This window comes from Ascidiella aspersa, chromosome 4 (assembly GCF_963924565.1).
Source record: "Ascidiella aspersa chromosome 4, kaAscAspe10.2, whole genome shotgun sequence".
Classification (NCBI taxonomy): Eukaryota; Metazoa; Chordata; class Ascidiacea; order Phlebobranchia; family Ascidiidae; genus Ascidiella; species Ascidiella aspersa.
In genome coordinates this window covers 30,012,390-30,029,433 of record NC_139450.1, presented here as the reverse complement: position 1 = coordinate 30,029,433, position 17,044 = coordinate 30,012,390, and the positions used below count along the sequence as shown (strand labels likewise).

The 17,044-nt window shown below is 38.5% G+C and overlaps 1 protein-coding gene across 1 annotated transcript in view; it reads right to left on the bottom strand.

Annotated features, from left to right (window-relative positions):
* Positions 1–13,720, bottom strand: part of LOC146157405 (lipoxygenase homology domain-containing protein 1-like) — a 54,175-nt gene extending 40,455 nt beyond the window's left edge. The window contains exons 1-17 of the mRNA XM_083388620.1: positions 13,157–13,720; positions 11,880–11,951; positions 10,605–10,774; positions 9,924–10,064; positions 9,111–9,225; positions 8,403–8,520; positions 7,948–8,016; positions 6,875–7,038; positions 6,265–6,404; positions 5,513–5,592; positions 4,713–4,864; positions 4,288–4,401; positions 3,518–3,638; positions 2,835–2,881; positions 2,013–2,142; positions 1,197–1,300; positions 282–455 (exon numbers count right to left, since the gene is read on the bottom strand). Coding sequence (XP_083244746.1) covers positions 282–455; positions 1,197–1,300; positions 2,013–2,142; positions 2,835–2,881; positions 3,518–3,638; positions 4,288–4,401; positions 4,713–4,864; positions 5,513–5,592; positions 6,265–6,404; positions 6,875–7,038; positions 7,948–8,016; positions 8,403–8,520; positions 9,111–9,225; positions 9,924–10,064; positions 10,605–10,774; positions 11,880–11,951; positions 13,157–13,585 — 2,340 coding nt within the window. The 5' untranslated portion in view covers positions 13,586–13,720. The remainder of the gene's footprint in view (positions 1–281; positions 456–1,196; positions 1,301–2,012; positions 2,143–2,834; positions 2,882–3,517; positions 3,639–4,287; positions 4,402–4,712; positions 4,865–5,512; positions 5,593–6,264; positions 6,405–6,874; positions 7,039–7,947; positions 8,017–8,402; positions 8,521–9,110; positions 9,226–9,923; positions 10,065–10,604; positions 10,775–11,879; positions 11,952–13,156) is intronic.
* Positions 13,721–17,044: the final 3,324 nt, after the last annotated feature.

Sequence of the window (17,044 nt, the reverse complement as noted above, 5' to 3'; positions counted from 1 at the left end):
ACTATAAAAACACAAGTTAATTTAAGCCAACTTCGCTTTTGTTTTAGTTATTTTCTTGTATATTGTTCGACAGCTTTATATATGCTTTATATAGCACATACAGTACAACTATACGAAACAAATAGACATCCGCGGAATAAACTTGTATTATTTTTTTCAAACGGATATCACTCAAAATGTGCTTAAAGAGCACCTGAAACCCATTGTGTAATACAGATTAAAAATAGTTGATTTACAGAATGGGAATTCAAACAGCAACAGGCTACCAAGTATAGAAGTACCTTCACGTAAACAGTGAACAGCTTGCCGGGCGCTCCTGGGTTCCCTCTAGTATCGGCTGGCTTACCGCTCGGGTCAAAGGTCGCGTGCTGACCCGGGTACTTGCACGACTCGAAGGTCACGCACCGGTCGCTCGTGACCTTGACCTGGAACTCGCAGAAAGTTCCTCCTTTGCCCTAAATTAAAAGAAAAATGGTTTAAAATGAGGTTTAATGATACTATGATTATAAACTGTTGTTTTCGGGCATATTATCATTTAGAACAGCTATTTTGGATGCTGAATTTTAAAACTACTGCGTTTCGACGTACTATGCAGGTCGCCACCATCAGAGTGTAGTACTGACTTAAGTCAAGTGTTTTATGCAAATACTTAAAATAAAATGGTTGATATAGAATGTTTAATTAGGCATTGTTTTGTACAATCGGGGTATTAAGTTAAATTATTATGACAAGCAATTGACCTGCTCTAATTATGACTTAACATGTTATTTATTCAAAAAGACTTCACTTGGACCCAAGTTATATTTCAAAAGTCTTCACTGGGATAAAAGTCGTTTCAAAATTACTTGTTTACATCACTCGTAAATGGCATCAACATACCGATGTTTGTAAGTACCAATAACCCCAGGTGAATTTATACCTTGAAGAAAAATAGAGTAGCTATAGAAGATCTATGTTGATTAAAACTATAGAAAATGTTGTATATTTGGTTGGACTTTACAAGATGGTAACTACTTTGCGCACACAGGTTATTTGTTTGACTATTGCTTTTTCGGCAACGGTTTTATGTCTGCGCCTTGAAATGTATTGTTTGTTCAATCAGACAAACTTTAGTTAGAATGCAGAGGTTGGCTGTCAGATGCATAGGGCTGTATGTGATTTAAAATCCTCCATTATGTGTGTACTTGGTAGTTTACCTGTCCCAGCATTCGATTCTGATCGAGAGCCATGTGGAACGAGGGTTGGGAGACGTTGGAAAAAGCTCGAATGTTGCCGCGTCTCCGTAGCACTTCAAACACACCTGAAGATGGATAAGACAATATTAAAACAGAAGCTCGTACGGTTGTACGTTCATAGATGGCGTAACACATAGAAAACAAATCCAAGAAGCATATATAAACGATAATATAAACAATTATATATTTGTGTACACTATGCGCGGATCTGTAATGTAGCTTTATAATGAGTTGTAAAGCTCAAAAGGTCGAGTAGATCGACATCATCTTGATTAAGACGTTTCGATAACAAATTGTATCATCTTCAGTTAAGGTGACTGAGATACAATTCAAGCATCACTTAGATCCGTGAATGGTGTACCCAAATGTCTAAGAGTTTATATTATCTCTTATATATGCTTCTTGTATTTATTGACCTATTGGCTTTGGTGTCAATTATCAAGGAACAATTAGAAAAATTGCAAATACAGCGAGGACATGGCAACATTGAAAACCGCATGGAATAAAAAAGTAAACTAAATGAAGCCTGTTTTTAGTGGCAAAGTTTTGTTACATAAAACTTCGATTATAATAATTGGACGAGCAAAAATCTTCAACAAAATTGGGTCCAATAATGAATAAATTGACAATGTCATTGCAGTAAACTAAATGTTGACTGTTTCTGGTGGCAAATTTTCGATTACATAAAACTTCGAAAACGATTGGTCGAGCTAAAACCTATAAAGAAACGAGTCCAATTATTATAAACAAACTAACTATGCCATTCCAGTTACTCACAATGCGGATGAGATGGGTCGCCGAGCCCATCGATTCCGGCGTCTGCCCTCACTCGAACCGCTTTCAACGTTGCGTGGTTGAGCAGGATGACGTGGTTTCCGCGCTGAAACTTCCACTTTTCGAGGTCCCACTGTAAGGTCATAGAAATCTTGTGCAATGCGGTTAAGACAAAGCGAATGAGGCAATATAGCAAACACGAATGGCTGAGTGGAATATAGTGGAGTTCTGGCTGAGTGGTATATAGTTGAGTTCTGGCTGAGTGGTATATAGTGGGTTCATAGAAATATTGTGTAATGCAAATCCGATTTAAGTGACAGCAGAAAATTCTAGCAAAGCTAGCAACTCAGGACGAGTCTTAAAGGGTGTATTTGAATTTTTGCTGTTACTGATCTGGATTTGAGGTCCACATATACCTTTCAAGGGTCAAGGCGATTTTCATTATCACAGACTCAGTGCTTCACTCAATTTGAGTACTAACACAAAACAAATCAGGGCAATATAGAAAGCACGAACGGCCGAGTTATATATGGTGGAAATGTGGTGAACTACTTTCACAAGACAAAAACTATACTGACGTACATGTGTTAAATCACTGATTTTCGACCGGTGTTCCAAGGAACATTAATTTAATAGTTTTTTCACGAAGCACCAGTTGCAAAAACATCGATTGGTACCTGGCGAACCCAAACATTGATTTTACCGTTGTTGGTGTAGCATTTTATTTAGAGGCAACAAGAATGGTACTATTTCCCTTGGCAGAAAAGTCTATTGGCTTCATAAAATATACCGCAAATGTGTATTATTAACCAAACAAATAATTACCCAAAGGTCGTCCTTGTGTTTATCACTTTGACTTCGACTCCTCGACTCTAGAAAAGAAAAACAGGAGCAACGTTTTACTTCAATCGACAAAACTGATTGCATCTGAGACAAACTAATACTAGTTCGAATTCTAAACCAGTGTTGTAATGACTTAATGAATTGCCTTGACTTAAGTGCACGTAAGTCACAGATTTTAAATGACCTGACTTGACTAAAGTATTTTGCACAAATGACTTAACTTGGACTTATGTCATTTTGGCAAATATATTGGGATTATTTTAAGTGTTTTTCATTAAAATATATCTCAAGTTTTGCACATTAAACCATTTAATTGCTTTTTATTGCGTTTGTGTTATTTTTTAGTTGAATTGTTGCTCATAATTGGAGAGTTTAACAATTTTAATAGTTTAACGGTAAACTTTTAAGTAAAAAAAAAACTAACTTTGAAATTGACTTGCTCTCATAATGACTTAACTGGGACTTGACTTGGGCAACCGATGACTTGGACTGGGACCTTGACTTGTTATTTTTGCAAAGTCCTTCATTAGACTTTAGGTTATTTCAAAATGGTAGGTTTACAACACTGTCCCAAACACATTAACAACATTGGCTTAAAACTGATTAAACTGATTCGCGAATTAGTTAGACTTGTTTGATTTCGAAAGGTATAGAAGTTAACTCACGGGCGAACATCTTTGGCTCTTGTTCGGCGTAGAGCTCCCGGACTGTCTTCCCATCTTCCTCTCCCGCATCCAGCCAACGCTGACACTCGAAGACCCACTCCTCCGCACCCACTCTATCCTCCTGCGGGAGCAAATATGTTTGATAAAAAATTAGCGCAAAAAAGCAAGTCAGTCAAAGATTGATAACACTGATAAGGCAAAAAATAGCGCTCAAAATTATGATTCGATGCGGATGGCAGGGTTGCGGAGTCAGTTAATAACAACCAGAATCCCACTCTCGTGTCCAGAATCCAAATTCGGCCAAATGTGCGATTTCGTCGAGTCCCGAGTCCGGTTCCAACTCTACAACCCGTATTTCACCCACGCTGCCAGTTATGAGTGGGGGCACAATTCGGCCAAACATGGCCCACGATTGCGTTTGTTTTTACAAGAAGCCAATTGAAGAGAAACTGCACTCAAACTGCACTTTTGTTGAATGCCAAAAAAGCTTCACAGGTGATCAAACATTAAGTTTTAATAATAAATACTAGACTCTTGGGGAAGTTTAATAATAGTTTGAAATTTATAAAAACCTTGCGTGCGAGATGATGCAATGCCTCCTAACTACATTGCTATTGCCGTCCAGAGTCGTATATATATTAAAAAAGGCTTAAAGTTACCAGCACTGAGGTTAGAACACTTCTAGAAGCTTCCATTACTGAAGGCTCGATTGACAAACTGCGCAACATCCTCATGTCGCTAGTACCATATGCGATTCATTTTGCACTTACCTTTACTGTTATCTTCTCCAAGAACCACCCAGAACCCGGCTCGGAGTTGTCGTGACCAATCACGATGCGGTAAAGTGTGCCGAGGCTGATCGCATTCATGCGGAACACGTCGGTCTATGACGCAACAAGGCCATACGTGAATTGACGTAAACGCGTCTTAATGGGACTTTGAAGGCTGATTCTATTCTGCACCAAACAGTCATCGAATAAACCTATTCCCTAATCGTTGCCAAAACTCCGTGCCAAAACTCCGTGTTTAATATACCTGAGGAAGCACAGTTATCCGAAAGATTCATCTATTTAGTAGAATTAGAGTTAGACAAATACGGCCATTTACAAAGAGTGTTTATTCAATATATGACCCCTCTTATTGTCACACGACAAACTATAGCCAAACATAGCACACAGACAAAAGAAATACTTACCGTGCCCTTAACTTGGGGTTGGGGGCGTCCCCCGCGCTGGAGCAGCCTGGGGCCGCTGTCACCCAGGTCCCCGTAGAGGGTCAACATTATCTCGGCCTCCGTACCCCCGTTCCACAGGTTGCCGGTTGTTATCGATACAACGTACGTGATTTCTGTAAAAAACAAATACATTTAAATAGATTCGTTAAATTAAAGTACTTGAGAAATCCTGTTGAACCACAAAGTATTTTGGAAAATAAAATACATTTACCTCGATTCTTATAATTTGAGCGTGCTTAAAAATCAACAACGAATTAAAAAAGTTGCATTATTTGCATGATAATTAATAATGTTTATTTTAGAAACTGAGACAAAGCTGAATTAAAAGTGCAATTAATCTCCGCGGAATATACTGGAAAACTTTATCAATACTCAAAACGCCTATTTAGAAGCTTATACAATGAAAAAGTTAGCTCTAAACCAGTTGTTCTCTACCGGGATGCCGCGGCACCCTGGGGTGCCATTTTCTAATGCCAAGGGTGCCGAGAGATATTTGAGAATCTTTAATAATCTGATGTTTACTCAACTCTTACAACTTTTTGTGTAAGATTAGATTCAAATAAATCCATTTAAAACTTTCGACGTTGTGCAGAGTTGATGTGTGTTATTCCAGTTCCGTTTATTGCGACATTCTAGTGATTTACCTACGGAAATCTTGTAGGGGTGCCGCAATCTATTTATTGTTTGTGAGGGGTGCCGCAAACCATAAAAGGCTGGGAACCGCCGCTCTAGAGTCTAAACTATGGCGACATTGCACTTACCAGGAAGAGGGGATTTCCCTTGAATTTGCGCGGGTAATTCCCTCATTATCTCACCGTCGTCTTCGTCACGTGACAACCATCTACAAGAAAACACAGTAGATCGATTTACACAACCGAGTTGTGTAACAAATATAAAATTTGTATTATTGAAGTTGAAATGAGGATTAGCACAATGTCCTTCTAAACAAATGAATTTCACTTTTCGGATAAACTTATTACAAAACACCGGAGCTAACACTATTTTATTAGACATATTGTGATCTGACCAATATAAAGAAAATAACTTATGAACCGATTTCGTCACTTTGAGTCAAACTATTTTAAGGGCTGCGGAGTCGGTTAAAATAACCCGATCCCGATTCCCGAATCCGACTCCGGTCAAATGTAAGATTTTGTCGAATTCCGAGTTAGGCCCTGACTCTGCAGCCTGTATTCCGCCAATTTACGCAACTAAAATAACGTGGATATTCAGCAATCCACTTATAGGGGTGTCGTATAATTCATTCACTCACAATACATTGTTGGAAAATATTCAATCATATGCTATTACGCCTTTTCAGTTTCCAGTTGGCGGAAATATCAGTTTAAAAATTGCTACTGCGCATGCGCATGTCGGACTCGGGACTCGGATAGTTTTACGTGGTCTTACTCGAGTCCTGAGCCTGACTTCAGCAAAACAAACCGACCACTCGAGTTCCGAGTCCGACTCCGACTCCGCAGTCCTAGTGCAAACCATATCAGAAAAAGCTTACTTATTGCAGTGGAAGTCAAGCGTGTCGCCGGTTGTGACGTCACTGAGGGTGATGGACTCGCACAGCCAGCCGGGGGATGTCCCCGAGTTGTCGTGGGCGATTCGGATTTTTCGGATTTCGCCGATTGCGCCGACGTTGATCTGAAAATGTGGGGAGGTAATAAATACTAGAACAGTTCTGTCGAAACAAATGACGCGACTTGGCCAATTTATATCGAAAGTTGATAATCGTATTAATATTTTGAGCATAATGGTTGGAGTTTGTAGTAAGAGGTAATGAGAATATCAAAACCCATAGCATTTTGAACGCTTCGAATAAGTCTTTATTGATGTTAAAAATGAATAAAGAGTTATTCGAAACGTTCAAAATGATCCCTACTTCTGTATGGGCTTTGATATTCTTATTACGTCACATTATTATTATTGTATCACAGGAATAACACATTCTTTGTGTGACTCAAAATTATATTTTTTGTTAATCCACTCAAAATTTAAATTTTTACAAAATTGCACGTTTTGGCTCTTTTTCTGTAAAATTGCTACGAAGCTACTATACACTTGGCCCTTTTGAAAAAAAATCTCGCGTCTGAGCACTTAAGCTCTCTACTCACAACAAACTCGTCCTCGTTCCCGCTCATGAAAGTTGTCTTGTTGCCGTCGCTCAACAGGATTGGTCCAGAGTTGCCTTTGGTCCCGTACACAGTGATCATTACCCTCGAGTCAGTACCGGCCGCTGGTAGCTCACTGGTTAGGACTTTGACTCGCCACTTGCCCTCTGTACAAAACGCTTTAAGTATATGTCTGCGGTTTTCTGGCAGACGCAAACTTGCGCCATTGTGTTTTGCATTTTGAAATGATACTTTAGTACAGTGTTTCTTAATCAGGTGAATGGTTCACCCCAGGGTGAATAAAATTTTTGGAGGGGTGAATAAGGGTGAACCGTCAAAAATGGATGATAGTTTGCGAGCAAGGCAGATATTCTGTGTTTTTGTGCGTTTGTAACTTTATATCTCTGGACTCGAGAAATTGTAGATTTGCAATGGTAAAACTTAGCTTGAGTTAATCTTAACAAAAATTGAAACAAAAGTCATTTTGTTCTGTTATATAAAGACGAGGTAGTTTTATCATATCATTAGACAAGGGTGAATGAAATCTGGAGATAAATGCTAGGGGGGGACAAAACTAAAAAAGTTAAAGAAGCACTGCTTTAGTACACTATGCACGGTTCTGTAATATAGCTTAATAATGAATTACAAAGCCAAAAAGGTCGAGTAGGTCGACATTATCGTCTTAACTCGCCACTATTCCTCTACAGAAAAAAAGTAAGTAATGTTAAGTAAAAAGATTAAATTTTAAAACCAGGCAATATACAGTAAGGAAGAAGCCAATCGGTACCAGAAAAGGCTGTGAACCACCTAAGTGTTATTTGAAGGTAATAGACGAAGAAGCGTGAAAAAAATGATCTGTGAATGTATGATGACGTCATACCTCTGAATGAATACGCTACGATGAGCTTTGCTAAATTATGTACTTGCTCAATTGCGGCCTCGTGGTTCTTAAAGTGTTTGGTTCTTTAACTGCTTTACAGGTACACAGACATAATTGATAAATACGATTTCAGTTTATCAAATATACGGCCAGCGGAAATGAACTAACATTGTAGTTTTTAGGCAATGTATCTTACTAGTTTTCTTCAGTTCCTTGGGGGTTCGTTCTTTGCTCAAATCTGCATTCGGATCGTGCGAATTCGAGTCTGCAAATTATAAGTGAAAGGCAGGAGTAAACAACAAAACCGTATAAGATAACCGTCAGCACAGAAAAATAACGGATAAAACTATGAGGAAATTGAAATAGGCAGAACTATTAGACTAAAAATGGCTAAAAACGAAACAAATAAAACCCAACATTTGTGATATGACAAGTCCTCCTTTTCTGGTCTTTTCGTTTTTAGACAACAAATGTTATTTGGCTAGAGCATTAAATTCGAATGCCTCTAACGGTTAACCTTTTTAGGTAGACTCAACTTGGTCACTGCTTTAGGCAATTTCATCATTACTATTATCGCGTTGTACAAGAGTCCCGGGAGTTGCAAATGGAACTGTACCTTTCTATAGCGATCTATAACTAACGAAACCCCACCTTTCTTATCGTCCAGTATCGCCACCCGCTTGGTCTTGTATTCCATCGGCTGAAAAGCTTCCCTCCCCCCTGCCACGTACACGTTTGGCCCCAAGAAAAGAGCTTGCAAGCTTTCCACCTGCAAGAGAAATAAAGCATTTCATTAGAATCTATATTTGATTTAACGTGGCAAAGAGCTTGCTCAATCTGTTAGTACAAGCAACTTCATATTGAAGGGGATCAACAGTACCATATCCTTTATTCAATGAAACATATGTACACACATATGTGTGTTAACAACTGAGATTGTTAACACCGCCTAAGACTTAAAAGCTTCTCGCATAAATCACTAGGATAGCCCTTGCGTGTAAAAGTTGAAAACCACATGGTCAGACCAGTGATTACCAAACTGTGTGCCACGAAACTTTTTTTTTTAATAAAGCATTTCGCTATAGACTTCGTTTACATTACTATTAGCTTCGCTACGGGCCTGTTGCTACAGGAAAAAAAAACACACAGACATAGAAACAACGCATTGGAATATATGTATATTGTATACGTATTTTGTCAGCTTACTGAGTTGTTGCTCAAACTAGAAGGAAAAAAGCGAAATATGCATGCCACGACAAATACTTTTTTATTCTCATGTGGAATATTGCGAGTACAATATATTGTAATGGTCAAAAGGTTTCTGCATGGGTTACAACTTACAAGTCTTGAGACACTCACTTTTCTGCCGTCGGCCGAGTACAAACGGTGGACTCGCATCCTGAATATTTCGCCGATGTCCTCCATGATGCTCTCGAAGCTCTGAGGCGTCCGTCGGCTCAGTAGGATCGAATGTCTGCATCAGTGGTGGAAAGTCAAATTTTCATTTTACCTTTTTCACGAGATGTGAGCTAGCACTATTTTAGGAGGAACCTTAATTTGCCAAAAAAATATCTTCAAACTCTTTCAATTTCAGAAACAATCGAATTGTACGTTTTACCTTTTTATGTAGATGTGAGCTAATACTATTTTATGAGGAACCTTCATTTGCCAAAAACTATCTTTAAACTCTTTTGGGTCAAATTTGCATTTAAAAATGGCGAAAAACACAATAGTTGATTTTTGTTTTTACAAAGAACTAATAAAATAGCAATCACTATTATTGCCTTTAAAAAGGTTAGACAGAAAAGGTTTAAGAAATGTTGACTATGATTCTGCTGTTGGCGAATTTTCAAGAAACGGAAATATCATAACTATTGCGGCGAAAATACTTAAAACAAAAACTACATTTAGAGATATTTAAAATTTTAAAATTTACAACGATACAAAACAATTAACTCCTGCTTTCAAGAAACGCAAAAAATTGAAACATAACTGTCTTTCGTTACCACAAGATGGAAAGATTATGTTATAAAATCCTAATATTTAGTCAAAGCAAACAACTACATGTAAGAAATTTAATTTGTTTGTTAAGTTTTAAACTCTATACGATACTTGAAATTAACCTAGGATTTCAAGAAAAACAAAATATTTAAACATGATTGTCAATCATACCGGAAGGTCGGGTCCCCGTTTCGCACGACCACTATTTTTTTGGGCGTCTTCACTTGCGTCAGGCGAAGCGGGATTTTCAGCGTCTCTGAGTCATTTCTCCTCACCAGCTGCGCCACAGCTCGGTTACGGGTACGAGGTTTGCTGTTGTAAGGCAATATAAAAAGTAATAAAAAAAAAGATGTTTTTGATGCAGTTATAGGTTTCAATTAATAGCTGTGACGTCATCTATTCGTTTAATTTCCTGATTGCTTTTTTTAATTTTTTTCTGTTTTAATTGGGTTGCTGTAACGAGTCATAAAGAGGCATTGAGCAAAATTTATATACAACATATGTCTTCAAAAATATACATATTTCAAATTTTACCGATTTGCCTTTTTCGTTCGATAAATTTAACGATTTTACAGGACGAATCAAAACAAATGGTTTGTTCTAGACCAGCGGTTCTTCGCATTTTAGTAAGGTTACCGCAAACGAACTTAACGGGCGGTAATTGCAATTTTTTAAATTGAAAAATTATGATCTGCAACTAATTAATGAATAATCAACACAAGAACTAACACTTAAGTTTCCTCTAAATTATAAATGAACATCAAAAACGTTAACATTCAAAAACTACTTTGTGTTATGACGCGTAAGAAAGACGTTAACCCATAATATCCCTCTGCTTTCACAACTTCCCACCTTATAAACCAGGGCGGTCGGTGGTTCTTGGCGGCGCTTATGTTGAGCGGCTTGACGGTTTTCTTGTCCGAACAGACGTACGCCTTCCCATCCTCAAACTCCTCCAGTCTGCTGATGCCATGCGTTCCGTTCGGAGTGCTTACAGTTCGTACACCGAAGGGTAGCGGTATCTAAAGGAAGTTTTGTGGTTATGATAGGAAGACGTGTCTAGTGCCGCGGTTCTTGTAGTAGGCTATTTACTGGCATGGCACTGAACACACCACTACAAATTAGAACACAAGTGATGAATATCGCATTATTACGAGAGTCGCGCTTATATACAGGCACAGGAATACGTCATAAATGTCGCACACAACAATCCTATACAACACAGTATAACTCTACAATTCTCAACCTTTTTTGTCTCGCTTTCATCGGCTCTTAGCAATTTGTAGCCCCTCTGTTCATGTTTTACAAAAACATGTTATGGAACATCACATGGAGGGTCTCTGAAGTCATAATAAAAACCACAAATCCAAGTGTAACTAGTTAAAATATTATATGCTGGTGGCCCACAAAAGACTGCTCCGTGGCAGGGTGCCCGAGGGCCACGGTTGAGAAACGCTGGTCTAGTTTGTTGTGTTTTGCGTCGTTTGCTTGGTATACTTTTACCAGAAAAGCGGAAGCGTCCTTTGCGGGTTCATGTGTGAATCTCACGAAAGCTTCATTTTTCAAATCATGGTGATGCTTTTAGTGATTGTATACTACGCTGTTTAATTGATTCAAATAAAAAAATTAACAGTAAAAACTAGTCTAATAAATATATTTCGACGAACTCTGTGTTCTCATTTAACGTTTTTCGCGAAACTGCATTAGCCTGTACACAATAACAATGCTATATTTACATGGAATGTTATAGTTGAATAAAATATTCAGAGACGAATCAAATTAGAATAATCCTAAACTAACAGAACTCGGTAGGTCACTTAACAATCCTAAATGCTCGTTGTTTTTTCTTTTGAACACTTTTTCCATTTTTTAGCCTAAACTATAATAAACATTAAGTAGATCAAATCGCCAAAGTAATGGTGTCAGAATCGCAAGGTTAAGATATCAATAAAAACAAACGCCAAATTAAACACGTTTCTGCTACACTCGACGCTTGTTTTTGTCCGTTCTTACGATCTCGCGCAGACGTTCGTAAACTGAGCGGAAAAACATTTTAATTAGCTTATTCGAGACAAGTGCGAATCGTGACGTTAATGAGCACTTAACATTCCAGCTTTAGTCACTCACCCGATCTGATAAAGCTTCGAGGAGTGAATCGAAAGTCCGGAAATGACGCCTGGTGATAGCAACCTTGAACTCCTGCCAATACAAAAAGACAAAATCAAATTTACATGTTTTTGTATGTCTGGGTTAACTTAGTCTCCACACTATATATATATGGTCACGCTCATAACCAAAGTGCTTTTATCCAGATATTTAGATTTTTTGCTTAAGTCACTCCTTATTACCATCCCCATCCATAGAAAATGACCTTGGCACTTTTTGTATGAATGGGGACGGTAACAAGAAGTGACTTGAGCAAAAAATTAAAATCTGGATAAAATGACTTAGGTACTTTGGTTATTAGCGTGACGATATACGGAATGTCGTTAAGTGAACATTCTCCGTATTTGGAGTAATTATTTTGCCGATTTTTCCTTGCGAATTACAAGTTTTTTCGTAACTGAATAAACTCAGTCTACACACTATATACAGAATGACGTTTAGTGAAAACTAATCCTATTTTATGTATGTATTTTGCCGATATTTCCTAGCGCCCAACAGTTATTTAACAAATTAGTCTGTTTTAGTATTTCCTTGAATCGTGCGTTATTTGCTTTTTAAGAGATAATTTAGTAAAATTCCACAGCGGGTGTCCCACAGTCGCAAATTTACGACGATTCTGAAGAGATCTGAAGAGAAAAAGCTATGAAATTTTACGATTGGCTGGTTAAAATAAAACCATTTCCCTTTAAAATTGCTGTTGGGATCTGTAGCTTTCAAAGCGTAAATGAACAAAACTAATAACATCAATCCAAAATTTATCTATAACACTAGCTGTGATTTGTTTACGATAGGCTCAGGTAAAACCATGTTTACCTGTAGGCTACATAACAAAATTGCTTGTGGACATGCGTCGATCTACAGGATTGTTGTTTTGGGGACGGCGAAATTTTTTCACGGATGACGTCACAAAGTTAAGTCATAACGTAACCCAAGTCAAAAAAATTAAAAAACACCACACCTTTCGTTCATTTTGTCAGTTTTAGGTTGGAGAGTTGTTACTTTCAATACAAAAACTAAATTACAACGATGTTATCGATTCGCGCAGAGCGAAAAAAGCCTTTATATCGTTTAACTAATCCCATGTGACTGATATTCCCCATACCCCAGGCATTTTAATTTGAATTACCTAAACAGATCGGTTTACGACTTTTTTTTAAAAAAACAGAGAAAAAGGCAAGCGAAAGTTTCCTCGTCGAGGCTCCCAAAACGACAATTTAATAAATCAATAATTTCTATACCTGCATGTGCACGTCCCCACTTCGGTAAAACGCCACCGTCTTGGCTGTGGACTGGGCGGCTGCGTTCTTAAGGCTCATGCGGGTTGATGGACTCCTGTTGGACCCGCTGTTACTACTCCCGGCACCGCCTCCGCCTATTCCGATAGCCTCGCTCATTCTTGTGGGCTGCAGCAAATGCGGGTAGTAGTTGAGCGCCGTGTCGTTGTTTCCCAGGGTTGAATGGTTGCCGATTGTGGAAGCTAGGCCGAATTTTGAGCCTTGGTGATGGTGACTGTTGGCGTACTTTGAAGCGTTGCTGGTCTGGCCGTAGCCTGGTGGATGTGGCGCCGTGTTGTGGTGTTGGTAGCGGCGAGACATGCTGGTATTGTTGTTGATTGTTTCTTTGCTATTGTGGTTGCTAGAGTATGTCGATGGCTTGCTTATCAACATGTTAAACAGTGACACAGGGTGATTTCTAACCCCCTTTTTGGCCGGTTTATTTGATGGCTTTTTGGCCCGATAGGTCAGCCATTTTCGCAGTCCGAGTTTTCATCTTGTACGTTAGAAAGCATTATTGTCACTTTTCTTTAAACTAAAAATACACAAATTGGTGTTAGGGTAACTCCAATGTAGGCTTATTAAAGATATGGTTTCCTAAAAACTGCTTTTTTTACCAATAATAATGCAACAAATATTTTTGAGCGAATAACATTTCCCTTCCTAGCACGTCTTACCCAACTTTAGACCCTTTGATGCTATATCACGGAAACCTATCATGTCGACATCTGCCTGAAAGTTTTTTAAATCGCTTTTTTTTTAATTTGCCAGATCTTCTTTTCAATAGTTAAAATTGACACTTAACGCCTTCAGAACAATTACAGAAATACAAATTAATGTTTTTAGAATCTTATGTAGTTGCACATTCGCGCAAGAGTTTAACAAGGTTAAGTAGAAGTTTTTTGTTTTATGACGTAATTTTGTCACATCATGTTGGGATTTTTTATGGACATCCCAAACAAAACGCCTAGATACGCCCCGTAACTAACAACACACAGCCAGATATAGTATGATAGGCGTCGCTGTTATCAGGCACGCTTTTTCACTTGCGTTGGATGTTTAAGCCAAAAAATCGTCGCATACAAATCTGAAATCCCTATAACAACCGTGCCACACTGGCTGGAGCCTGGCTATAGTTTCGCTAAGTCGATACTAATATTACGTCCCACCCATGTACAATACCGACGTTTAAAACCCACAAGTAATGGGGTTTAGGAACAATATTGTTTGAACAGCGCAACAATACAGCGCCAAGTGTGCTGTAAGAAACGCTGTTATTCTTGCGTAGACATTGGCGAAAGTCTATTCAGCACCGGTGAATGAAAGGCTATTCAAAAACGTAACAATGACTTATGGAATTAACAGCTTCTCGAAAAAGCAGTATTGTTAGCCAATTCATACACAGATATTTATATTTTACGGCCAGACAAAATTAATTTACTGAATAATAACTTTGATACGTGATGTCTGATAACGTGATTTTAAGCCAAGGCTACATGTAGGTTGATAAGGTGGTCCCCAGGTACACTACTCCAGGTGCTCTGTTATCTCATATAACTTCAAGTGTTGGTCCATTTATAAACCACGTTATAAAAATCCTAAACAATGCACAGTTAAAACAACGCGGCTTAATCGACTACACAAACAATCGTCTTTCAGCACGATTGCGTGATGTATTTTTTAATCAGTCTTGGTGTACCCCATTCAAGAGGCCATCATCTACAGAAATGGCCTAAAGAAGGATCTTTTAGCACCCTTTCGAAAAGAGAACAATATGAAACCAGTCAAATTGATCTGTAGTTGTAGCTGTAGGCATACTATTCTCTCTCTTGGCTTCTTGGGAAAGTCGTACTTGACTTTCCAAACCTTTCAATAAAGGGGAAAGCGCCGTTCGAGAATTTAACATCTATACTCTGCATGCTGTAAACAACAGACATTTGTTTACACTGCCTAAATCAATGTAATCTTACTCATCACATATAGCTAGTAACAGTTTCTGTGATGTCTCGTCGAGCCAAATGACTTACAATCTAAACTTGTTGTAGGCCTACTCAATTTCAAAATAACTAGCTCGTTTAACTACATGTCGTCCCACCTGCTAGCCATGTCTCAAACCACTTGTTGGGTGTCTCAACAAGGCAAAACAAACAACCCCTGCTTGTAAGATATCCTCGCACTATATTTGTTCAGCAGTATTAACTAGGCTTATTGTATGCTATTCGTTCAAGCCAAATAAGTTGTAGCTTATTCAATCAATGGCGACGCCATGATAAAAGTATAGAGCAGAATCAACAAGGCTCAGCAGAAAATAATGACTGATTGTTTGTGTAAATTTAGAAACTGCTATTTCGGCATATGCTTTATGGTTCTAAAATTGATAGCACGTCCTTTTTTAGTTTAATAATAAGCGTCTACATCGGCCTATTCCAGGCAATATTTGTCACTTAAGTAGCATGAGAAACTATAACCTTTGCCTCACAAATCCTCTATGTAAAAACGTACTTGCTATTGCCCAACAACACTTGACCGGATACAGAAGCTAACTAGTGGCGATCTAAATCCCATCATACCGCCGTCAATAGGTCAATAACATCACAGCGAAATTGCCAACACGTACACAGAAACCCCGTGTTGCCATAAACAACCGGACTACGCTGGGCAAAGCGTCGCATGCTAAACATATAGCAAGAGAGGTGCCGGGGCCTTGTGTAAACACGCCTGGCGAGAGTAAGTTGGAACAAGGCATGTTTGCCAAACTACTTCATACGCCTTAACTACGAAGGTTGGAAAGGCCTGGGTCGCGGTCGGAATTGGCGCGCCCCACTTTAACTGCAGGAATTGATTTCCTCTGTTGAAAATGACATAAAACGACCGATTAAAAAAATGATGTGATTTTTTTCAGCTACTGGGTAATATTAGGCCTCACACTATATGGTTAGAATAAAATGTAACATTCGTAAGAATAAGTTGTGTCAAAGAATAGGTCCTTTTACCAGGGTTCCCAACCTTTTTTTAATTTATCATCTCTAAGTCGACTCCCCTATAACAAAAGAAATAAATCAAAATTTAATAAAAATGCTAGTACAGCAATTAGCTACTTCACGAGGGATTTACGACAAAGTAAAGCGAAACTACCTTTTCAATTGCTTTCTGGAAGTGAATTAAGTGTTTCTTGACCACCTGATCCATGGAGACCTACAATTATTTTAGTTCAATAAAATTCCCCCCAAAATCGATTTTGTCTCAAGGTTGCTTTCACGGTGTACCTTTTCATCCAGACTAAAGGCCTGTACGGATCCGTATCCTTTTGTGTAGGGGCGCACGAAATTACAGGGCTTAACAAAGAGCCGCTTTTACAAAAGCCTGGTGACAAAAGTTGTATGTCAGCCGACTAATAGTGTTGGTGAGAAATTCTTTATGAAAAACGTAATGATTTATCACAACCAGGTGCGACAGAAGGCAATTTTTGGTTGCGAAAATTAATTGGTTGCTGTAACTAAAGTAAGTAAAATATGTTCAGCAAAAGAAAGATAACTAAATAAATGGGCCGATTATAATAGTGGGGCAATATTTTAGACCAGGGTTGTACAACTTGCGGCCCGCAGAGCGAAATTATGTGACCCGCGGCAAGCATTATAGTTTTTGTTGAGAGAGGCAACTGTCTTTGGCCCCCGGGACGGATCAGCCCGCCAATGTAATTTATTTGGCCCAACACCTCTTTTATAAATTGGGCACGAGGCAATTAGGCTACTTGACTATTTCCAATAAGTAAAAAATGCTTTAATAAATTACGTTTTTAAGTTGCTTCTTTTACTTGCCCAGCTTTTTGTATACTTCTCTTGCTTTAGGGTG